The sequence below is a fragment of the Patiria miniata genome, unplaced genomic scaffold, assembly GCF_015706575.1.
Source record: "Patiria miniata isolate m_02_andy unplaced genomic scaffold, ASM1570657v1 HiC_scaffold_6, whole genome shotgun sequence".
Taxonomy (NCBI): Eukaryota; Metazoa; Echinodermata; class Asteroidea; order Valvatida; family Asterinidae; genus Patiria; species Patiria miniata.
In genome coordinates, this window is record NW_024037073.1 from 1,415,393 (window position 1) to 1,440,127 (window position 24,735).

General features: G+C 39.2%; 1 protein-coding gene across 3 annotated transcripts in view; it reads left to right on the forward strand.

Moving 5' to 3' along the window:
* LOC119742524 (advillin-like) overlaps positions 1-24,735 on the forward strand; it is a 55,532-nt gene that overhangs the window by 25,376 nt on the left and 5,421 nt on the right. Inside the window, exons 10-22 of one of the 3 annotated variants that reach the window (XM_038218483.1) lie at positions 6,640-6,793; positions 7,858-7,982; positions 9,215-9,352; positions 10,353-10,511; positions 11,523-11,633; positions 12,148-12,231; positions 13,507-13,565; positions 14,458-14,557; positions 15,103-15,240; positions 15,768-15,833; positions 16,774-16,899; positions 19,536-19,601; positions 23,525-23,554. In XM_038218483.1, coding sequence (XP_038074411.1) covers positions 6,640-6,793; positions 7,858-7,982; positions 9,215-9,352; positions 10,353-10,511; positions 11,523-11,633; positions 12,148-12,231; positions 13,507-13,565; positions 14,458-14,557; positions 15,103-15,240; positions 15,768-15,833; positions 16,774-16,899; positions 19,536-19,601; positions 23,525-23,554 — 1,356 coding nt within the window. Of the gene's footprint in view, positions 1-6,639; positions 6,794-7,857; positions 7,983-9,214; positions 9,353-10,352; positions 10,512-11,522; positions 11,634-12,147; positions 12,232-13,506; positions 13,566-14,457; positions 14,558-15,102; positions 15,241-15,767; positions 15,834-16,773; positions 16,900-17,510; positions 17,586-19,535; positions 19,602-23,524; positions 23,555-24,735 lie in introns of those variants that run through there. The other 2 variants (XM_038218484.1, XM_038218485.1) reach the window with 2 other exon arrangements.

Here is a 24,735-nt window from a genome sequence, read left to right on the forward strand (position 1 = left end):
GAACATTGTTTCTTTTATAGAATCATGTGCTGGTAGTCACAGCCTGTTATCTTGTTCTGAAACAGAAATGTTTTTTGAAGAATTGCACATTCGGCTATGAAACAATAAATGTAACGCAGAAGTCAAAACAAATCCGTCAATCCCACTTTACATGCATTCCTCTCCCCTTCTTTCCCCGCCTCCCAAATAGACACTGGGTTATCTTGCCACTTGGGTACAAACTATGCGCTCAATATATTTCCCCCGTAGCATTGAACGATGCAAGTTGAAACCCCCCCCCCATGCACCTTCCTTTAGTGTGAATATTATGAAATAATGCTCGATAGATACACTGAAGTTCAGTGTTGAGTTTGTCGGTAATCAATCTTGTAGATTGTATACAGTTTGCCATGGAAGCTTCCCCCCCCCCTCCGGCTCTGACTGAGTGCGTTCGATTACTTCCCCCAGCTTACTCGCGCCTGCTCCTCGCGTGATGACAGACATGCGCAGTGGAGCTAAATAAACGAATGGTTTCGGGTAAAGTTTCGTGCAAGAGCTGGAAAGTTGAACTTTGACATGACACTGAGGCTGCATCCGAATCAACTGTCTAGAGCTAGGTCTAGGTCCGCGGCCATTGAAAATACAACGCGGACGGGCTGACAATAGACGTAGCTGTAGCTCTGGAAGCACATGGCCTGAGGTGCTCGCCGGAGATCACGTTGGCAGCCATATTTATTGCATGGCCTTATGGGATACTTACCCAACTAACCGGCTCGGCGAGGCGGTTACTTGGGCCAGGCTCGAGTAAGCGCGAGAAGTCACGTGAGAGGTAAATCTAACACTGTTGCACTTGCACGAGTAAGCGCGGGGGAGGTAATTGAACGCACTCATAATTAGACTTGACAGCGCCCTCTATCGTTCCTGCACATAGCCTAAACAGTGTATCATGAATCTGGACAAATATGCGATAGATTGTGTAAATCCCACTTTTCCCCTCCTTTTCTCTGGTTTGCTTATATTTGGTGTTTCATTTCTGCACATACAATCAAATTATTTTTGATGGTGATTTTATGGGATTTGAGGTTTTTCGTGATTCAGAGTACAGCATGGGAGAAGTTAGTAGATGCACCATGTGAAGGGTTTGATCGCGAAACGAGAACTTTCTGAGAAGAACCAGAGGCGTTGACATGATGGTTTAGGCAATATGCTTTAACCGTTATTATGAGAGCCACCACTCAAAACCATTATTTTCTAATTTAGAGGCAATTGACTCGCATGGCGTTGCTTCAAACTTCTCCCAAGAAGGCATGAAATTTCTTCTATCATTTTTCTAAATCTTATGCAGTTCTTCGTTTTGCATAGTTAAATTTGCATACCCTGAACTCTTCGAGAAATTGATGTTTTACTCCCAACAACTTTTCAATTTGTATGTTTTGTTTGAATAGAAAAAAGCCAACTTTGTTCCCATTTTGGGCGTCTTAGACCCTCTGAAAAGGGGCTCTCAATGTGCACACGAATGAACCCGCCCTGCGAGAGCCAAAATATTGTCTGGCAACCAATAATTTGAATTTTTTGTGAAGAAATAATTCAATAACTAAACGTCGGTGGATTTTTGTGGTTATATGTCTCATTCAATAGTGAATAACTTTTATGTCGCTTGAACAATAGCAATTTGAAAAAAAAGCATTACTTTTACCAGTGAAACTCAAAAAATATTACGAGGAACACAGCTTTAATAGGCATTCTTTTTATACACTTTTCTCTGAACACCATTTTATTTTGTCATTCATTGCCTTTTCACCCACATGTAGCTCCTTATCATACTTGTAGTCAGTTTTATCATATGTTTGTGTTAACAATTTTCATTATTCATTTCTTCCATATGTATTCATTCTCACACAGGATAGAGTACATGTACTTTATTCATGTAGTTTTGTTGTAACAATCATTTGCCTTTAACAAAGATCCTTATTGGATCGCTCTGTTATGCCCTCTAACTTTTTTTATGATTCATGTAGTTTTGTTCTAACATTGTCACTGTGGGCATGTTTTCATTTTGTTTCTCAACAGAGAGTTGAATAATTCATCCTCATCCATTTTTTTATTTCATTGTGTTGCATCTGTATTTGTGTTTCATATTTAAGGTAATCAACATGATATAATTATTATTCATGTACGGAGTGAGTCAAAAAGAAAATGACAGAGTTAGAAACAAAATTGAAAATTTAAAAGGGGGGGGGGTACTCATTATGCCCACCATGGAAAAATTATGTACAAATTTCATAAACGAATGAAACTTCCCACAGACGTTAAGTTTCATGAGAAAAACATTTCCAGATGTGGAGCCATCGCAAACTCGCCCTTTTAGGGGCGTGGCAGCCGTATTAAAAAAAGGGCGGGCGGGGTAGTCATCATGGTGGGGACAATTCATCAGTATTTTGTCACACATGCACTGGACTATTAAACAAGCAAAACGAATACTAACAATGAAATGAAAATGATTAAATGAAACAAAATGCAGACCCGAAACATGTACAATGAAGAAATATTGAACAAATGAAGAAGTATTGAACTAAAAACAACCGCAATTGATAAATTAACACTGATAATCAAAAATTACTCTGAAAGGTGGAAACAATAATAGTGCACTTTTGTATACAGATGCAATCATCATTACTAATTCATGCATATCAGCCATGGTCACTTTCCAACTGACACCTGGGACTTAAAGAGTTTCATTAACAGACCTCAGTGGACTAGATTTCATTCTGTTCATTGCTAATCAATTACAGTGACAGATTTGGAGTGGGAATGATCAGATCTTGTGATTTTTTGCAGTGGAGAAAAAATGAGAAATACATAATTGGCCAATCACGGATGCAAAATCACCAAAAATGCTCCTTTTGAAAAAAGGTTCATTGTAGTTAGTTTTTCTACAAAGTGCCATTTTTGCTTCAGGTTTTGTGTGAATTTAAACTGAAATTTTTGCTGCCTTTTTGAAAAATGTTTGTAAAAACGGCTCAAAAGAATATATTATGCATTGGATTGCTGCGTTGATAATGTCATGGTTGCAGTGATTTTCAACGAACTGATTTCATCACAAAGCAATGTGTTTGTAAATCAGTTCTGAAGAGGAGTTGTCATAAGTTATATTCATGGCTATTTAACCAGTTTGCGCCGGATGATGTGTATACACTCAAAAGTTTTGCGGTATTCGGAACAGATGACGGATAAACACGCAGGGAGCGAGGCCGGATATATCTGTCAGCGACCCGCTCGCAGCGAGTGAGGTCGGAAATATGAGTGTGCTCCCAAGGGTGATGGCTTCAACCCGCTTGGCTTGAGGTCAAGTGAAAAGTAATCTCGCGCCTCGTTTCGTTCTTGTCAAAATAACCCTGGCGCGAACTGGTTAAGAATAAAACAAAATTGATGTAAACCTTTCAAGAATATTTTTTTTCCTCAAATGGAAGATTTTTTTTTCCAACAGTGATTTGCCATAATTTTCCCCTTGCAAACCACAAGATCTTTTCGTTCCCATGGAGACAGATTTGGAAGGTGATACAGTAATCACATTGACAACAAACTGATAATACCCTGTTATTTGCCTCCTCTTATGATTTACGACTTAGCTCATTTTATAGGTTTTACAAACTTAGACAGTAGTGTATTTCAGTAAGAGCAGTCAAAGGATTGCACGCAAGAATATACTTTTCAGACTCTTGATTCCAATCACAGGTTGCACTCCATTTGTATAAATGTGATTAACATGTACATGTACATCATGAAAGTTATTTTGAAGCACCATCATCTTAATTCACGCTGACCCTTCCAGATCCTTCAAAGTCCACCAAAAAGTTTTTCGGAAGTTTTCAGAATTGAGGAAGTTACTACCCAGGCACTATTACTGTACATGTACATGGAAACTACGTACATGTATGTGTTGATGTCTCTACAAAGTTTGAAGTCCAAAGAATGTGCCATTGGGTTTCTGCACTTTGGTGGAATTTGTAGGATTTGGGATGGTAGTGAGCTTAAAATAAAATGGTGTTAGGGTTCATTTACAGAGTGAATTAATCCTGATAAACATCAATATTGAATTTTGAAGATGACAATATACATATATGGGTCATTCTCTAAATCTGGGGTCCACTTTTGTTTCTTGTCCCTGTTACATCTGACATCGACGCGATCTGACATCTAACATGATTTTATAATTCTGGATGAACTCCTTAATGTATTCGTCCTTATTATGTGAAGCAGACGACCTACACAATAAATAACACAATTAGTCTGAAGTCATTTTTAATGAGACTTGAATGGTAAATTACAAAGTTTAGTTACAGGGACAGGATAAACGTCAAACACTTTGGTACCTAAGTATATAGAATGACCCATATACAGTATATTTTTGGACCAAAAAAATATGCCAAAAAACACCCAAAGCTTGGAAACTCCAGTAGCCCTGTATTGAATTTTTTTTGTACGAGGATTGACTGCATAACACAATTAATACCCCAACAAAATGTTTGTACAGTTATCAGTGTCCTAAATGTTAACCGTTCACAAACAGAAATGATGAACCAATTCATGTACATGACATTTAAATGGAGTGACAGACAGGCCATGTGGAAGGTTGAATGTGGTCATGGCATTAATGTGCATGCAGCGTGCTTCCAGGCAGCTGTCGTTATTCGATACTCAATTAAAGAGATTGAGAACCAGACACTACCGAGCACCGAATTTAGTATAGCTGCTAAGATGCTGTGCGGTTTGCTTGTCTGCATTTTTTTCATTAGCATCCCAGCTCACGAACAAATTCGAGGTGTATCTTGCGACATCGTTGATTGTATAATTTTTGGAATGAAAAGGGTTCAAAGATGAATGTTATGGATTCTGTTTTAGCAAACTTACAATTCTGTTTGCATCTGTTATTAGAAATTTGAGAGTGGTTAAAACTGCTGACAGACTGCAAATGTTTCAAAGAAATTGCCTGCACAATGCCTTTCCGATACCAGTTAAATGTCATATAACTGCATCAGACTGTTGTGAATGTTAACAAAAAGTAAAATGTATCTTGAGAACTAAAATTTTGACATTTAAGCTATTTATATCCAAATCATGACTGTATTTTGTTTTATTTTGTGACACAGTAGCTTAAAATACTGCAGTGATATTTTTAAATTTTGCTTAATCACAAGTGTGATTGTATGTGTAAAAATCATTCTGGTGCTGTACATTGTACGCTAGTTTGAGTTTTACAGTACACAGTGCTAGTAAACTGCCCAATGCTATACTTGTGATAACAACGCATATTTTATAAATGGTAATCAAAATGGGACAGAGCCACACCCTTTGGCCCAAAAAAAAAAGTCTCCGGTTTCTGGTATGGAGCTTGCCCAAAAAGTGGTGCGGCGACGCGGCTTTTTTTTTTTTTGTAACCTGTTTTTTGCTTCAAATGTCGGCTGATGACTGCAAATGGTGCCCGACTAAACTTAGTGCAAATATCCACAGAGTCCACAGAGGCCACATAAAGCTTATTCTTGATCATAACCCCATCTAAAAACATGTTAAAATTGTGCAGCAGCAGGATTCCAGTCAAACCAGTGAGTGTGGCGGTTTTGAGACATCATCTTTTATTGAAAAAAAAACTTTTTCATTTTGCCGACGCGCATGGCTACGGTGACACGCGCGCATACCAGAAACCGGAGACTTTTTTTTTTGGCCTTTCCAACTTTTTTTTTTTCACAAGCAATGTTTCATAAGTACAGTACTGTCAGTTAATATGAATAGTAAAGGTTGCTTCCAGTCTTTCAGAAAAGGTAAAGCAAATGTTGTGGGAAAAACTCACGAATATATTTAGGCATAATTTGCCAAACCATCAGTACATGGCAATGGCCTGTGGTACAGTATAGTACGGGCCAGTAGAAATCTGGCAGTTTTGCGCAACTGTGTACTGCAATTTAATGATGCAGTAATAATGCTAATTTGACCAACTTTATAATTAAAAAAAAGAATTACACCTCACTTCAGATGGATATGTTATCTTGCAGTGTTGTAGTCAAGTACTTTTTAAGAGCACAGGAACTTGCTGAAACTAGCATTTGTGTTTTAAAAGCATATTGGAATGAACTGCCCAAATTACATGTACATATGCACAAGCTTTTTCAGAATGTGCGAGTACAAGTATGCAAAATAGTACTTGACTACAAGATCTGCAACTCTATGAATGAAATATTTTCAAAAGAACCACAAAGGGAAACTCACTAGGTGAATTATAATGATTTTGGAAAAGTTGAACAAAGAAATTGACTGGAGCGGGGTTTTGAGCCTGCGACCTCCGGATTATCGTTCAGGTGCTCTCAGTTGGTAGAGCACTGGAACGGTAATCCGGAGGTCACAGGTTCAAACCAAGCTCCAGTCAATTTCTTTGTTCAACTTTTCAAAAAATAATATTTTGAAAATGTTTTTCTTTAAGGATTTTTTTTCTTGGCTTAGTATCAGTGTTGCACAAGTTTGACAACATTGTCCTGTGGTGAAAGGTTCACTTTCTGTTTTGGATTGATTTTGCGGTGTTATTTCTTTCTGACTTTGCAGCAGTGTGTTCTTGCGGTCGTCGAGTGTTTTTGCATTTTTTCTAAGTTTCTTTTCCACGGAATACAGGGGTTCATAAAAGCCAAGCAATACCCCAAGGGTACCAAGATCACTGCCGTCAATGACGGCGGGGAGCCGACCGCCTTCAAGTACATCTTCAAGAACTGGCGGGATAAGAACGCATCCAAGGTCGGGGAGGTCAAATCGCCCAGGGGCAACATTGGTAAGTTGTGGAGGGCCGGTAGGAGTCGTTCATGCCGTATGATGTAGGCTGACTGTTCCAAGCCGGTTTGATTTAGCTATTAACCCTAACTCTCTAGGCCTTTTTGCTTGAATGTAGCCTCAGTCCTGCAAAATCCTCCATTGTTTCTTGAATATGGTCCGTGGAGGGGTGACCACTGCCTGAATCCTGCAAAATCCTGCGGCGGTGACTGCCAATATATTGACGCTTGGCCAGTGACATCCTGGAGCAGTACGGAGGATTCCAAGCATAATCCAGGCCAATATTTATGCATGGCTGAGCAAAAAACAACACAAGGTCTGGCCCAAGACCTTAACAAAGTGCATCCTACGAAATCAGTAACACACTTTTGCCATGTAACCTCAATCCTCCAAATTCCTCCACTTTGGCAAAGAAGATTTTGAAGGATTCAGGGCGGTTAGGGTTCAGCTTGAAATGTTCAGACCAATCAAGTGAGAACAAATTTGACCAAGATCTGAATTTATGGTGAACCCAGGCTGGGACCTCGACTGCATAATAACATGCAAAACAAAATCGGGCCAACTTGACTCGCTCTTCAGCTGACAAATTCTCAAAAATGTTCAGGATGCGAAGACAAGGTCCTCAGCATTTCACCAGCCAAGTTTCAGGTTTCAATTCAACTGTTTAAGGAGACCTTTCTTCAACAATTTACACCTGAGAGTGATCTCCTACACAGTATTGAGGTCCCAAATTTGCCCAGTTTTAAGCAAGACTTGCTAGGCAAGACTTGTTAATTGGTTCAGTCCATGTATTGCTGCTATCTTTTACAACCAAACTAAGCAAAGCTGGTCAGTCCCTGCAGCCTGGCTTGTTTAAACTAAGCCAAACTAGTTCATACCGGTTTAATCTGGATATGTTAATTTTGAATGGAATGGTTAAGAAGGACAACAACACAACAAACAGAACAATTTTCCATAAAACTCAAGTCCATTAAATAAAACCACCACAAAACAAAACACTGCTTATATTTTCAGGTATTTTTCTGACCGCTTGGTTTTCTTTTTGTGCTCAAATTAACAATTCAGCCAAGATTGACTACAAGAAATTTGACGCCACCACCCTGCACAAAAAGAGTACCTGTGACTTTGAGGCAGACCCATCCCTGGCTGCGGCACATGGTATGCCTGATGATGGAACCGGTGCTGTCAAGGTAAAAACTACTTGTTTAATTTTCCACAAAAGTCAATTCCATAAAAAAATCAAATCTAAAGTTTATTTCCAGTCAACAGGAACGGTGGAAAAATAGGAGGAATATCCTTGTCTCAGTTCACTTTGAGTGGATGACGAGTGGTGGAGTTGTTTTGACTTTCTTCATTTTTTCATTCTTTGTTTAAATTTTCTGTAAATGTTTGACACTGATCTTCAACACTGAAGATCTTTTTCTTATTAAAATCGTGTGTATGTTATAAACGATATTTGAGGCTTGCTTGGTTCATTTTTTTTTTTAACCCCGGACCCATCGAAATCCAACTGCATGTTTTGTTGGGATCTGTTGGAGTGAGGACTGCACTGGTAAACTGATTATGCTTTTACATGGGGTTTAGGCATACCACCATAATCAGAGTCCAACAGTCTGCGTGTTGAGTTTGTTAGAAGGTTCTTTGTAAGAGTGAGGAAGGTTCTTAGTAAGTCACTCAAGGTTAGAGTTAAGAATAATAAATTATTTATGTATTTATTACATTTGTTTCCCCAGGGTGTGCCCAAACAGTTTAAAACTGGTTTCCATTGGGGGCCCTGCATACACTTACAAATGACTACACATATACACAAATACAATACATTGCATATACAATATAGCACAATGAGATAGAATAAAAGCATATGGGATTTAATCATTAAGTTAGAGGTCTACAGTTTGTCTGCATAAAGGTTGTATGCATAAACTTTTGTCTGAAAAATTCTCAAGAAACGTGTTACTTCTTCATGGGCCTATTAAGTTGAGAGGGTGTACTGTGAATGTTAGGCTGGTTTGGGTTTGGAAGTTACAGCTTAATATGTATACATGTGGTAATGATGAATCGAGTCGTTGTTTTCCACAATGTGTATAGCCTTGCTTTTTTTTTCAATTTGGCATTTCTTTATAATGAGCAGTGTTAGAAAATTTTCCCATGATTGGCTGAGAATTGTTTGTTCCACACTAAACAAGTATGCAACTTTTCCTCAGATCCACTGATTTCCTTGTTTGATTACTTCTCTTGAATGCCATTGCAAATTGAAAAACACTGTAAAAAGTTTTGTGTGGTTTGGAGTTTCCTTGTTTTTTTTTCTTCTAAATTCCTAGTTGCATGCCTAACTAAAATCGAACCTTGTGTCAGGGCGTCTATGAAAATTGTGGTATTCTGCTTGAACCTGTTGTTGTTTTGGGTTTGTTTTCCTCGGCAGATTTGGCGTATTGAGGATTTTGAAATGGTGGAGTTGGAAGCCAGCCTGTATGGTCAGTTCTTTGGTGGGGATAGCTACGTGATCCTGTACACGTATAAGGTCCGTGGCAGAGAGCAGTATATCATCTTCTTCTGGCAGGTCAGTAACTTCTACTTCTTGTCCTATGCGGCTACTCGTTTACAGCCTATTCAGCGACTTAACGAGTAAGAGCGTGATCATAGATGCAATTGAGATCTAGTGATTATTGAGGAATGTCACTTGAGGTCACAGGTCAGTGGTCTCCCACACGCCCACCATATTAAACGTCTACGGTTGCAGACTAGTAAATAAACTGCCATAGACCCCAGTCGTGAATTCACAGACTTCCGAAATTCAGGAAAAATACTCACAACTCTTCAAGGTGTTTGAGACACACCTGAAATTAACGTTTATTTCATCATCTTTCATTTTCTGTTCATTTGTTTTGGGGTTTAACCAATTACTTTTTGGAGAAAATTCCATCCAAAGGTGATCAATGCAATCAGTCATATTTCATTGTACATGTACTGTACGATCAGTCGATCAAGCGCCGTGCTAGACATCCAAAATGGCAGATTTGTAACTGTTCACATGCAAAACTTCAATAGACTGTAAGAATTGTACGCGAGGGCAGGGTGCGTACGTGCACCTGCTGATACTGGTAGTAATGGTGCTCATGTGCCCTTCAGTATTGACACTCTTGTTTGTTGGGGTGTTTGTTTGTTTGTGTTTTTTATTTCAACTTTTAAGGGGGAAAGCATTTTCAATATGACTACACTGAAGGACGTGTGTCTGATTATTATGATCATGATTATATCGTGTTTACAATTGTAATAACCTGATATTGATGAAAATCATTGATGATTGATAAGTGTCGTTTTGGTCCCTATCATCATTAGGGTTAATAATTTTCATAATGTGTTTGTTATAAATTGAATATTGAATATATAGTATGAGTGGAAGTTAGTGGTCGGATTAGGAGGACAAAAAGGTAACCAGTAAATTTGAAGACCAGGTCTAATAAACAGATTTGTCAGCTGTCTTCAAGACCACTTGTGATTATTAAGACATTCATGATCTTTACTTGAAACTCCTCCCACCACTCCCCCGTCTCCAACAGGGCCAAGAGTCGTCTCAAGATGAGAAGGCGTCGTCGGCCATCCACGCCCAGAAGCTGGATGACTCTATGGGCGGGGCCCCGGTCCAGGTGCGTGTGGTGCAGAACAAGGAGCCTCGGCACTTCCAGATGATCTTCAAGGGCAAGATGATCATCCACTTGGTATGTACATATCTGTAGTTTGTTCTTTCAAATAAGTACTTGTAAAAAAAACCTAATCGGTTACTCACGTTACCAAACTGTAACGTGAGTAACTGATTTTGTGCGTCTTGTTTATCATACAAAACACATTTTTCTGGATGTCATCTTTGGTGCTTAGGTAGGACTAGGTCTACTCTATCTACCATGGGGATAACAGTTATTAAACCTTTTCAGTAATTACAGCCCAAGGAAACTCAAAAGTACATCAAATGTAACTTGAGTAACCTTGGAATTGCCCTTGTGCAAAAATCTACATGTTTAATCAGCCTTAGAAAAAAATAAATCATGCTTCACCCAAAACTTTTTCTAACCATCATTCCATTGTTAACCTGAAAAAAACCTGAAAAATTGTATTAAGGTATTTTAGTTGTAAAAATGTTCTTTTCTTTATGCTTCCTTCTCTAAAATCAAGTTAATAATTAAATTTTTAAAGTGTTTTGATTGTTGACCTAGGCCACCATTACTTTGTTTCATCTTTATGAAAGTTTTGCCGTGGTACACGGGTTCGAATCCTGACCGTGGGAACATGGTGCTTGTGCTCTTGAGCAAGGCACTTTACCATTATTGCTTCGTCCTTCGGATGGGACGTAAAGCCATAGGTCCCGTGTGTTGTGTAATGCACGTTAAAGAACCCAGTAACACTTGTCGCTAAGAGAAGGGGTTTGCCCCGGTGTTTCTGGCAGTGGCAGCAATTATGCGCCGCAGCACCTAGCAAAAAAAAAAGAAGGTGCTACATAATGGGTCTCATATGTTCATGTACTTCATTTACCTGGCTTTGGTTGCATTCTCCCCAGCGCTTTGTATCCTCTGGCAAAAAGCGCTATATAAATACAGTTATTATTATTATTATTATTTTTTTTGGGGGGGGGGGATATCTCATTAATCATTTCCTGTCATTGTTTCAGTTTTCTACAATTACCTTTTTGGTGGCAATTTTCTTCACCTGTTTGAGATACTCCTTACATCCCTCAGGGAGGCAAGGCCAGCGGTTTCAAGAATCGTCAAGAGCAAGACAAGGCAGAGGCCACGGCAAGACTGTACCAAGTCAGAGGGACAAATGAGCTCAACACTAAGGCCATCGAGGTGAGTGCGATGAAGCTGAGATGGCCATTGCACAAAGAGGTCTACATCTTTCTAGTGTTCTTCTGAATAGTCTGGGAAAACCGGGAATTCCTGTATTTTTTTTATGAAACAAATTCTTAGATTTGCCTTTTAGCCTTCAAAATCCTGCTAAACTTGAATCTTAAAAAAACAGTCACATTGATGTGGCAAACATGGACTATTTTTGAAGATTACATACATCTGAAACAATCTACAACTCAAAAATGTAATCAGTGGAGTTGCAACCGTGAAAAATAACAGTTAAACAGCTGCCCTCCCCCTCTGCTGAAAGTTAGATTGTTTAAAAATGCGCATTATCTTCAAAATTAGTCAAAGTTGGCCACATTAAAGTGACTTGCCTTCTTTGAGAATTTCTTCAACCCAGACCTGGGTGACCTGTGACCTGTCACATGCGAGACATAATTTGCCATCAACATGACATTAATCATCAGATTTTTTTATACGAACCGCCGTTCACTTCTTTCTTCTGTTGAAGGTTCCAGCCAGAGCAAGTTCTCTCAACTCCAACGATGTGTTTATTCTCAAGATGCCCAATGAGACCTATCTGTGGTGTGGTAAGGTAAGCATTTGCCTGTCTGAAGTTCCCAACCTGCTTATTCAGCTTGTCTGGGACTCTGTGACAGTATCATGCCAGGCATGGAGAAAGAAAAAACTACTCCCTTGCCTTAAAAACTGTTTTACTGAGAAATTGTAAAATTGGAATTTCGGCAGAGTTGCCACAGTCATGGAAAACTCCTGGAAAATTTAAAGCTGTCATGGAAAGTCATGGAATTTTGTAATTTTACAAGGAGTCATGGAAAGTTGAGATTCCAAGGAAAAAGTCATGGAAAAGTCATGGAATCCTGCTCAAACCACACTGGATGGTGGGTCACATTTGGTTAGGCCAGCCTTCCACTTTACATTAGGAAGACAGTGACACGATACAGGCTTTCAAGTATTCCTACTTTTTCCTACTTTTTCCTAGTTTTTTTTAGTACCTTGATCTTACCTTTCCTACTTTTTTTGAAATTCCTACTTTTTCCTACTTTTTGTCCCACATTTCCGAAATATGAAATGTCATCGCAATATTTTTCATAACAGTGTTACACACTGTCGTATGTAAAGCAGACAATGAAGGTTTGGGCACAGGAACACAACTGTTTTTCCAAGAGCTTAGTTAAGGATGGAGCGCAAGTGTTGTGAGTGTAGAACATGCCATGGATGACTAACAACAAAAAGTACTGAAAGCCTGCAGAAGTCTTACTTTTATCCTGATTTTGTCCTCCAAAGTCCTACTTTTTTGGGGGAACATTTTGATTCTACTGTTCTGCTTTTTCACCTGGGTCTGCTTGAAAGCCTGCAGGATACCTTATAACAGAGATGCCACTTTTCAGGTTTTAACCTGAATTCAGGTTTTTTTTCAAAAAATGTGACAAATTAAAAGTGCTGGATTTGGTCTGAAACATCCAGAAAACACATTTTTGAAAGGGGGTAAGGGCAGTTTCAGGTTTTTTAGTAGTGTTTCAGGCTTTTTATTGATATATATGGGGGGATCTCTGATTATAAAGTGTTGGTGACATGTACATTAAGTTTTACTAGAAATATGGGAGGATCAGATGGCCGTGAGTGGTAGTGGAGGCCATTTTGGTTGATGGTAATGCACATTGCTTAGACCTTCATTTTCAGTGTTATGACCGGCCAGTTTATCGTAAATTAGCTTTTAAAATACAAAAAAAAGTTGAAGGAATTTTGGCCTTAAAAGGTCACGGGAAAGTCGTGGAATTTCATTTTAAGATTCCTTTGGAAACCCTGTTTCTGGCAAAATCAATTAAAATGGTTTATTTGTTTTTAACAGGGAGGCAGTGGTGATGAACGAGAACTAGCCAAGGCAGTGGCCAAGACACTAGCTGGCAGGTAGGCCAGAGGATGATGATCTTATTCCTCGCACTTCAACCATCCAATGTTTACTGTCCATACCTGTTCATTTCATGCAACTATGACGGGGGCAAGATTTGTCAGGATTTTTCCTGATTTCGGGATTATTGGACAGGATTTCTTTTTCTGAATTCAGGATTTTTTTCAGGATTTTTCTTGATTTCCGGATTATTGGACAGGATTTCTTTTTCTGAATTCAGGATTTTTGTCAAGATTTTTCCTGATTTCCGGATTATTGGACAGGATTTCTTTTTCTGAATTCAGGATTTTTGTCAGGATTTTTCCTGATTTCCGGATTATTAGACATCTTTTTGAAATCTGAAATTCCAGAGGCTGTGTAACAACTGATGATGTTCTGGTAGTACCCAACGGATAACGTATCACCGACCGATAATGTCACACAAATTGACCGATATTGTATCACTAACCGATAATGTAACAAAAATTGAACGATAGTGTAGAAAAATGTACTACACTATCAGTCAATTGTGGTAACATTATCGGTCCTAACCGATAATGTAACGAAAATTGACCGATAGTGTAATAACTTATTCCAATGCAGGTCTCAAAGAGCTTCGCAATTAAAACCCCTGTTCAAGAGACCAGTTTTCTGCAGCAGCTCGAGATCAGTGCAATCTGGTCTTCACCTTCACTGGTACCCATTTAGTAAAGTGGATTGCCCAAGAACACAAGCACCATGTTCCCCACCATGGTTCTATCCCATGCACATTGTAGTTTTTTTTGTACCATGGCACACGAGTCGAACACCTTCACCATTGAACCACATCAAGTTTTAAGTGGTAGGCGAAAGCGAAGAGCATTCTGAGTTTCAAAGTTTGAAATATGTTGTGAATTCTTTTTTCATTTTCAGGGCGTCAGATTACACCATGGTGCCAGAGGGACAGGAACCCACAGCTGTCTGGAGTGCATTGGGAGGCAAGGCGGCTTATGCAAACACCAAGGCCTTTGAGGTATGCATTGAGTGTTTCTCTCTCCCGCACACCTCAAGAGCTTTGCTCAAGTCAAGTACGAGTCGGTGACACTCAAGTCAGTTCTGAATCTGTTGCTTAGTTCGGTCTTTTTTTTTTTTTGGTAGCCCTAGGCAGAAAAAAAAATAGTTCTGCTTCCTATTACATACCTTTGAAAAATAGGGTCGGTTGGTCGGTCGGAATTTTGGTTTTTTTTGCCAATTTTTTTTATGCAGATTGAATGGGGTATTCAATTATATGCAAAGTTTTAGCCTTAATTATTTCCATTGCACTACGAAAGCTATACACAAAATGGCCACAAAAAGTGAATAAAACCTACCTTTTTGTCAATATAATTAAGTTAGATTATTCCTTAAAAAAATAATGGAAAATTCAGTACAAAAGTATTGCAAGAAAAACAACAATTTAGAAAAGGAATCTATTTTCCGGATGAAACTCGAAAATTGCACTTGGTGGGAATGCTACTTTAAGCAGCCACTTGTAGAAGACCTTCAACTTGTAGAGGACCTTTCATTTTCTCCTCTCAGAGTGAAGCGCCTGACTTCCCCCCTCGCCTGTTCCAATGCTCCAATGCCGCTGGTAACTTCAAGGTGGAGGAGATTAACGAGTTCACACAGGAAGACATGGTTCAAGATGACGTCATGTTGCTGGATGCCTATCACACGGTAAGATTTTATCTTGAGATATATCAAACCTGTCCCAGTGAAACCTTTTAAAGTTTATTCATTTATTTCGTATCCTGCTGAATAATACAGATGATACCGATGATGCACGATAAAAATGATCGGTAATTTTCGAAAAAATAACAGACTAGGTCAATTTGAACGCTTAATTTTCTGAGTAGGAAATTCAGAACAGTATTTCTGAGTAGGGATAATAAATGTGATGTTTAAAACCCTTAGGGGCCAGGTCGCCTTCGTTGTTTGGCTCAGGCCATTACTGGTAGCCAGTCCCCTAACCGGTTTTAAACCATACATTTAACGGCAAGGCTGTCAGTAATTAATTCGATAGAACATTGCCAAACCAGATTGGTTGGGTTAGGATGTTGATTTAATTTACATTTAGTTTCAAGAAATTTTGCAATGTTCGATAAATAGTTTCAACGAAATATATTTAAAGAGTAAGCATAGTGGGAAAAAAGTTGGATGTCAGACTTATTTTTCTCTTTTTTGAACACTTTGCTGTTGTGTAGGTGTTTGTGTGGATTGGGTCTGGTGCCAATGAGGTGGAGAAGAAAGAAGCCATCAAGATTGCACAGGTAAGTCTAGGAACCAGCAGCCAGTTTCACAGTACCTGACCCTTCCTTAGCATTTGGTTTTTAAAACACACTGAAGAAAAAAACAACAATCATGAACAAAGACTTTTTAAAAAGGTTCATGTAAGGCCAAAAAAAAAATAAGTCGGTCTCTGTTACGCGCGTGCGTCGATTTTAATCATGCGCGTCAAATTTTTTTTTCCAAAAAGTTCCGCGGCAGCTCTAACAGCGCCCTCTATTGCCGCACCTCCTCAATTTTTTTTTACCAAAGAGCACCAAGGAATGGGAAATTGCACCAAGGCAAATGATCGAGAGCACCAAGGCAAATTATGGAGGACACCAATGTACATGAGGACACCAAAAAAGCAAAATAGTACCCCACCTTGTCTGTACAATCCAAGCTTGAAAAAAAAAAAAAAAAGCCCCCCCCCCCCCAAAAAGCCGCGTCCCCGCGTCAATTCCGGAACTTTGGTCTGATCAGAGACCGAATATTTTTTTGGGGGAGCCTAAAGAACGTAGTATATAATGACAGTGACAATGCATGTTGGGATTGATCACTATGGCAACAAGACCTGCTACAGTGGTACCCGGGTCGACTCGGGTTAGCCCCGTGCCGTTGGATTAGCTCTGACGTCATTCTCGGGGCTTACACAGGTCAGACACCACAAACCCGGCTCATGGAGCGGAGTCAGTGGTGGAAATATGTCAGACGCATGTGTTGTTCAATCCAAGAAATGGACGAACATTGCAGCTGGACGGATTAGCCTGGCTGTCCTGGCTAAACCGAGTCGACCCGGGTAAGCTAATCGAGCACACCCTTTATCCCATCCCAGAATGTAGTTTTTGAGTTCCCGTCCTGTTTAGTACCAGTCATGATTTCAAAAACTTTACCGCAAAACAGTTTTGGATTTAGTTAATGCTCTGCTTTGTCTCTTTTCTTCAGGAATACATTTTGTCGGATCCTAGTGGCCGAGACGTGGATGCTACATCGTTGATTAAGATCCAGGAAGGCAACGAGCCGTTGCATTTCACTGGTCACTTCCATGCCTGGAACCCCAACTACTTCAAGGTAAAGCAAATTCCCCTCCCCTTTCCAGCCTCGGCTTTGCTATGTCCTGTTTTCCCCTCAAAATATAACCCTTGTTCCTTAAAAAGGAGTGTGGAAAAAGGACCATGACTTTGTTCCTTACACCCCTTGTTATCAGCTGTATCCTCCAGAAAAGGCCCCTCCTCCCTTCAAGATACGGCCGCCCAACCACTGCCATCCCACCTTCCCTTATTCTCCCTGTCCACTCCCCCCCCACCGCCCCTCCTCCCTGCCTCCTACCCCTCTCCACCCCGACCCCTCCCAACCCCCAACCCTCCCCATCCTCCACCCCCACCCCCATGCTCAACCTCACCCCCCTTTCCCGCCCCACCCCAACCCCACCCCGAACCTCACCCCATGCACGGCACAACTCCTGTCCATATACATGTAGCAACTCTTTATGTCCAAGAAAAGACGTTTAAAACTATGTCAGTGATTACTGCATTTCCCCCCCTGTTAATCATGTATTCTTATGAATGAGACACAGATACATATACCCTGAAGCAAGACAATGCCAACCCTGACCCCACCCTCTAAAGTTAATCCTAATCCTTCTTAAATGACACTAAAATCTAACAATGTATTCCTGAAAGGGACTGGAAAGAGAATATACCGCCCTGCGGAGCACCCGACATGTAAGGAATCCGTTGTAGAGCATTTCTGTTGCATTTGATGCATCGGCAAGGCATGGTACCATGGGCGACATTACTGATACTTATTTTATGAATTTATTTTAGGTCCATGAGGGGTCAATAAAAGTTGCCAGAAATTGACTTTCTTTTAAAGAATACCAAAGGAACTGTACATAAAATGAAAAGTTAATTGTTGCTTTGCAAAATGCATAGGGAATGCATGGACTAATAGAGTATTATTATTATAATTATTATAATTTATTTCTGGTATTGAAACCAAGGATTCCTCAAAAGCGCCCCAGGCACTGTATCTCGCAAGCCTGAAGAAACCTGTCGAGAGAAGAAAATGAGAAGAAACTACAACTTAAGAGGTGGGAGGAAAACCCCAGAAGAATATTCTGGGGAAAACCCACGGAATCAGGCAGGGACTGAAAACCCAATCCACATATTGGCCCAGGCAGGAATTGAACCCGGGTCACAACAGTGGAAAACTTCTTGGACGAGGCTGTTCGTGTATGATTTTGTTTGTTCGTGAAACAGTCGTTGAATCACCTCCGCCCGCCATTTTGAAAACAGTTTGGTCCTCCTCTCTTCCGAATCGTGCGGCAACTCTAAAAATTCTGTCATGAGTAAAATATCAATTCATTTACCTCAAACACTAAGCTGTGAGTGTCTTGTATCAACCTTGATAAGTTGTGCAATGACAGGCTCTAGGACGATCATGATTTGCTGTTAAAATAGGTTTACATAAAGTTTCAGTTGCTACACCAAAACTTACGCCACCTAAAATTATTGCACAAGTTACGCCATAATTTGTTACGCACAATGAAACTTCCGTGAAATTGTCACCACTAAGATGTTGCGCAGTGTGAAATGTTTTTCAACTTACGTAATCAATTGTGGCGCAAGTGGACGCAATAATGTAAAGTTTTGTGAAATCAGCCGCAGCACTACTTAGTATCTCAAGCATGTCGATAACAGCAGAATGCAATGCATGCATGCTTGACTAATTCCTTTTGCATTGAGTGATATTAACAAATAAAATGCAAGAAAAAAATCAACTTCAGTCATTTGTCTTTAATTTAACAACAATTTCTCAAAACTGAGTTACATCCAAAACCCTGAGGGATAACATGACAGGTTTATTTTTCAATAATATCATCTTTGATTTAAATACTTCGCTTGTGGCTAATTCAAAACCTGGTAAAAAGTGTATCATTCATAAGTCTAATTCATGACAGACTTTATCTATTTGTCTTTTTATTTTTGTTTATGTTCTGTTTACTCTTACCCAAACCTTACATACTCGATCAAAATCCATCCCCCATTTCGACGGATTTTGGCAGATAAGCCATTTGTACTAAGTCCATCAAAATCCACCAGCACCAGTGATGTTTCAGCGGATTTGGTCCTGAAGCATTATGTGAAGTAACGTGAGTGATGGATTTTGACGGACATGGTCATCTATAAAACTAAGTAGGGAGTTTATTAAAGAGTTAGTCAACTTTTGTTGTTTATTGAAACTGTTTTCATTCATCACTGACAAGCTGCATAAGTCTACTCTAATGTATTGTATTATTTTGTTAGTTTCAGTCTTGGCAGCATCTCGTATCTTCGTTCACTGCTCATGACATTCTTTACTTTTATTTTCTTTTGCATCGCCCTCCAAATGTAACGGAGCTAACTAACGGTTAGCAGCAAAGTTGTGCTAACGACAGAAACAATTATCTTAATCGTTAAGCATGTTTCAGGGCCTGGACGTACTGATGCTATGTGCATTTAAACAAGAACTATCATCTCATTATTTTGAGCAAATTCTGCGTCTTCAATCAAAGTAAGCATGCTCTGTGTTGTGCTTTACAGCTTACCAAAACCGTTATTTAAACAACTGCTTGAAATTATATTGGACAAAGCCTGGTATGCTGTGAGGATTGTCCAAGCGAATTCTTCATAATTGAAATGTGGGTATTTTCTTTGTTATAACAGGAGCTGCCTAACTTGGACGACATGAAGGCGCAGGCTAAGAAGGAAAACGAGAAGATTGCTATCGCGGTAAGATATTGGACAAACAATTTATCGCATCATCGGCCCGATTCACGGGCTCTCCGGTAGTCATCCATCAGCTGAACAGCGCCCTCATTTGTCAGACTTCAGACACACTCGTTCATTTGTGCTCGCTGTCCTTTTCCAAGGCTGCCGGTGATGGCTAGTTTCTTTGAGCTCTGATTGGATACATTTTTTGTCCAATCAGTGACCAAGGGTTAGCAATGCTGCATGCACAAAGCTTGTGCACAGACGGCAGTCACGGCACATGTATTGATCGTCGTGGTGAACTACCCACAATGCTTTGCATTTTCTTCACAATTATGTGGGGCATTTTGGCAAAATGAGACAGAACTGGGCACGGGCCGTAGTGGGGGAAAATGCCAAAAAAAAAAATTTTTTTTTTAAATTTCAGATTTATTGATATTTTTGATTGTTGGTACGTCGACTTCACATATTTTAAAGAAACTGTGAAAATTGGGAATAAAAGTGTTTTTAGGGAAAAACAATTTCCATTTTCATTATCACGACTACAAAACAGTCAAAAGCTCAAAGGACTTTTTCTCGCTTTGCTTTTTTGACATGTCGATATATGCGAACTTTGAACTGTCATAACTTGTGAACAGAATGTCCGATTGAAGTGCAACAAACAGCGCTGTAAGGAGAATGTCATTCTCTTTCCTAATACCCACAAACTCTGCCCAGTTCTGTGCCATTTTGCCAGAACGCTTCACATAATGTGAAAAGAGATTAGCCATCACCAACTCCCTTCGTCAGGGCAGTTGAGCACGAGGCAACATCCCAGGTAGTTTTTGGAAAGTTTCATTGCTGCGATCCATTAATTATCATTTGCTAGAAACTATCGATTTTTGAGAATTTGTGTCATGTGAGTGTGATATGGTGCATGTCATCATCTAGAATGGAGTCATTCTGTAGATTGCAAGGTAAGACTTAAAGACACCACCATGTGTGTACAGGGTGAGTCAAAAAAGTGAAACCCAATTATCAGGACCATTGTTTTAGTGAAGTTCTGCATGTAGCACTTTCAAAATCTAGGATACGAAAGCCCAATTCATAGGCTTTCTTTTAGTACAAGAATCATTCAAATCACTCATGTACTTTTCAAGTTATGGAATTCTAAACACAATCACCGTTTTAGAGTTCTGTCCACGGATAACAAGAAGGTAAGTGTTCTTTCAGCAAAACGAAAACAAATCACATAGGGATGTGTGTGAATTGTTTTCGTTTTGCTGAAAAAACGCACACTTTTTTTTGCGATCTGTGGACAGAACTTTAAAACAGTGGTTGCGTTTAAAATTCTGTAACTTGAAAAGTACATGAGTGATTTGAATGATTCTTGTACTAAAATACGCTTTTCAATTTGGCTTTAGATTTTCAAAGTGCTAAATGCATAATTTCACTAAAAAATATTGCTGACAATTGGGTTTCGCTTTTTTGACTCACCCTGTACTGTACTATAGCTTTCGTCACATCTTTTCAGTCTGAATAATTTCCATCTAACAGCTTTTGTGAATGTAATTTGTGTTTGTTGTCGCTGTGTCCATGTTGCTAATACTTTGTTGAATCATAACGCATGCCATGGTCCTGACCTATCACATCTGTTACATGTTTCTGTAATTTCTCTCCGCCAAAATTCTAATCTTACTTCTGCTTTTCTTTCCCCGTCCTTTTTCATGAATGTCTTTTGTAAGTCAAAGGGGTGAACATGTCAAGAGGAGTTCACGTCAAGTGATATCGATATAACGTTGAGGCTATTAAACCCATTTGTTCATGCGTTAGTATTTGGGTAATTCCATGGTAACTTGTGTTACATTAAACGGGGGTCTTCTGTCAACTCTGTGCTGTTATTCTATAAAGTCAGAGCATTTAGGGTGGTTTTTTTCTCACAGGAGATCCCTAGAAGTTAAGCAACTAAAGTACAAAAAAGAGGCCAACAAATTAAGTTTCTGTTGGCATTTGGCAAGAGGTTTTTTATCGGTAGCTTGAGTCACAAAAAAAGGACACCTCGCAAAAATTGAAATACTCTTGCATTTGGAACTTTCTGCATACTGTGCACTGTTTCAAGAATCTTTTTTAGTATCCTTACATAATTAGGGTGTAAGTCATATGCGGCAATAACAAGGATTAAAACATAATCAATCATGAGATCTCTAGGGGGATATATATTTCAGTAATTCGCGTTACGGCAACTCACGTTGCAGTCTTTGCGCCCATCTTTGGTACAAGTTAAATACAAGTAAGAAACTTATAATCAAAATATAAAAAACCTCTTTTGGCATAATCTATGAATCTTTCTCTCTGCCTTAAAAAAAAAGTCACAATAACACTTGCATTTTGCATGTGAAAACAAGTCGCCAAAAGGACTTCCTAAAATCCATAATTTCAGCTCCTAATCCAATTTTGTCACAAAAAGTACATTTGACCATGTATTCCTTTTCACTGGCTCACCACTCAAATGAAAGTTCCTGTGGTCCGCTTTAATTTGATACCGCATTGGAGGTTGTGACACTTGTAGTTCTGAAGATTTCATAAATGTTCCACTTTTCAGCCATTTCCACTTTGGAGTGGAGTTGCCCATGTTCGATTTTGCTTCGTGGACGTTTTCCATATCATAGTAGTCAATCTGTTCATGTCATCAGACAAACCATAACATTAAAAATTACTCAAGGCATCACTGTTTGTCATAGTTTTGATCATTAGTAGAGACATTAGAATACCATAGAATATTGTGACTTGATGGAAGCATGTTTAATTGTTAACCCAATGCATGGTTGCATATAACTCAAGATTGATGTTTGTCATGCTGCAAGGGTAGTGAATTAATGTATAATTGAGATGTTGCCTGAATTTTTTTCTCAAAAACTTTAGGTTTAATTTATTTTTTACTCACAAAAATCATTTAATATAACATTAAATATGACTAATGCTAGGGGTTTACATCGGACCGGGTACCCGTGAACCAGGCCGCTGATGTCGGGAACCGGTTCCAGATTATGGGATAGGGTAACCGTAACCAACAACAAGAAACTTCTCAGACAATGAAAAAGAAAAGGTTTTAAATGCCATTTGTGGGATATTTTCAAAATGAAAACTAGGCTACATGGAAAACCAAAACAGATGTCATGTTTATGCGCATTTTAACGCGCGACAAAAGTTGCAGTTTACACCGTAAAGCTAGAGAGCCCTTCAGACAACTTCCAGGATTTGAGTTTTGGGGTTGGGTTCTATTTACAGGTACCCGTGTAGGGTAACCGGTTCCTGTACTACCCTTAAATGCACACCACAACAGGAAGAAAATTGTGCATGTGTTACCTATGCCCACATTGAAGATTGAAATGTTTGTCTCAAGTTTTCCATCTTTTTGGCAAACGACTGTTGAAATGTTGTGCCATCAATTGTGTGCCAAATTGTCCTGCATTAAATTGAACACATTGCAGTGCATTAACTTTTACATGTAAATTCATGAAATTTCACAGGGGGAGATGTTTTTCCAGAAGTCAAAAGCTTGCAAAATTATTCACTAATTTGTGGATAATTTTAAAAAACCATTTTTTTTTTAATTTTTAATTTAAAATTTTAATTAAAAAAAAAACATTTGATTTAGTGCTAATTTTCCTTTTTTTCTTTTGGTTTTTTTCTTACAATTTGTTACTTATCAATCAGATCAGTACATTGTATTTTAGGCACAATTTTTGGTTCTCAGGAAAATGTGTTTTATGGACTCAAGATTTAAAGAAACCATTCGAGGGATCTTTCTTACATTTAACATATGGAATCAATTAGCTTGAAAAACCTTTCCCCGCAGCCCGCTTTTCTAACTTCTGTTTTGCATTGTGTTTTTGCTTGTTCTATTAATCCTCTTTTTTTGTTCTGCATCTGTTTGTTGGTGTTTGTTAACTCTAACCCCGCAGTCGGCTCCCGTCATGGTGAGAATTGATGAGGTAGGTTTCTATGACAACTGCATCAAAATAAAGTGTCTCTCTTTCCAATTTTTGATTTGTTGAGAGAAACGTATCCTGAATTCAAAAGAGCAGGAAAATATTGCTTTGATTGAAAGAACTTTACTTGAATTGCCTTGCCTCTTTGAGATTTCTCACTAGTTTTTGATCCGAGGGTCGAACATTTTGTTGATTTTTTTCAAATTTGAGAGTAACTATGGCAGGTGTGTAAGTGCCACCCCGGTAGTGTTTTCTTATTGTGGTCACCGGATTGGTTAAAAGTCTAGTTCATAGGCCAAAGGTAGCAGGTGTAGGCAAGAGTTATTTCTGCCTGTGTAGTATGGAGATGAGTGTGTTATTTATAATTCATAAATACCTGAGACATTTTACCCATTTCTTTTGGTAGAGAGCCCGTCACGTGGGTGGTTTTAAACCGCCGGTAAAACACCGCTGTGTTCTGTGCCACATCGCGCAGTCTGTGCCACCGTGTGTGCCAATCTCCATATAATGGAGATTTTTAGTGCTACGCGCATCAGGCACATACCATAGACATGGGCAGAGGGGTGTTTCACAAAACATGAAGTATAATTGTTGAACAAAATCGTTGGAAATTTGTGATTTTTTTACTTGTTTTGACTTTTTGACCGAAAGGTATTTATGAAAGGTGTTTATGAACGTTTAAAACTGGCAAGGGGCCTGGACGAGGATAATGGCCCTCGCCTTGGGCTTGGGCCATTATCAGCAGCCAGGGCCCTAGTTGGTTTTAAACGTACTTGTTTAATACCTGCCAAACACATATATAAGTTTAGGCCCCTGAGCTCGTGCACTGTCTGAATCTGTCATTTGTAAGCCAGAACTGAACGTAAAAGACACCAAGTCCCTGAGATAATTTGAACCGCAGTTGTGGTTCTCTAGGAACCTGCTGAAGCTATACAATAGCATTGAAGGCTCTGAGTGCTTCATTACTATGGCCTCCGATCATCCTGAAAATCTAGTCTCCAATCGAAGCTTTTAATGAGCTCTTTCCAACTCTCATTAAATTCTGTCTGCAACAAATTAATGATCAACTAGCACTGGAGAGTAAAGACTTTCATGACTATTACCCCTGATCAACCAGCCAATGATTCTTGAAATCTACAGTGTAACTTAACAGAGCAGATATGACTCGGTGCCTTTCATTTCCT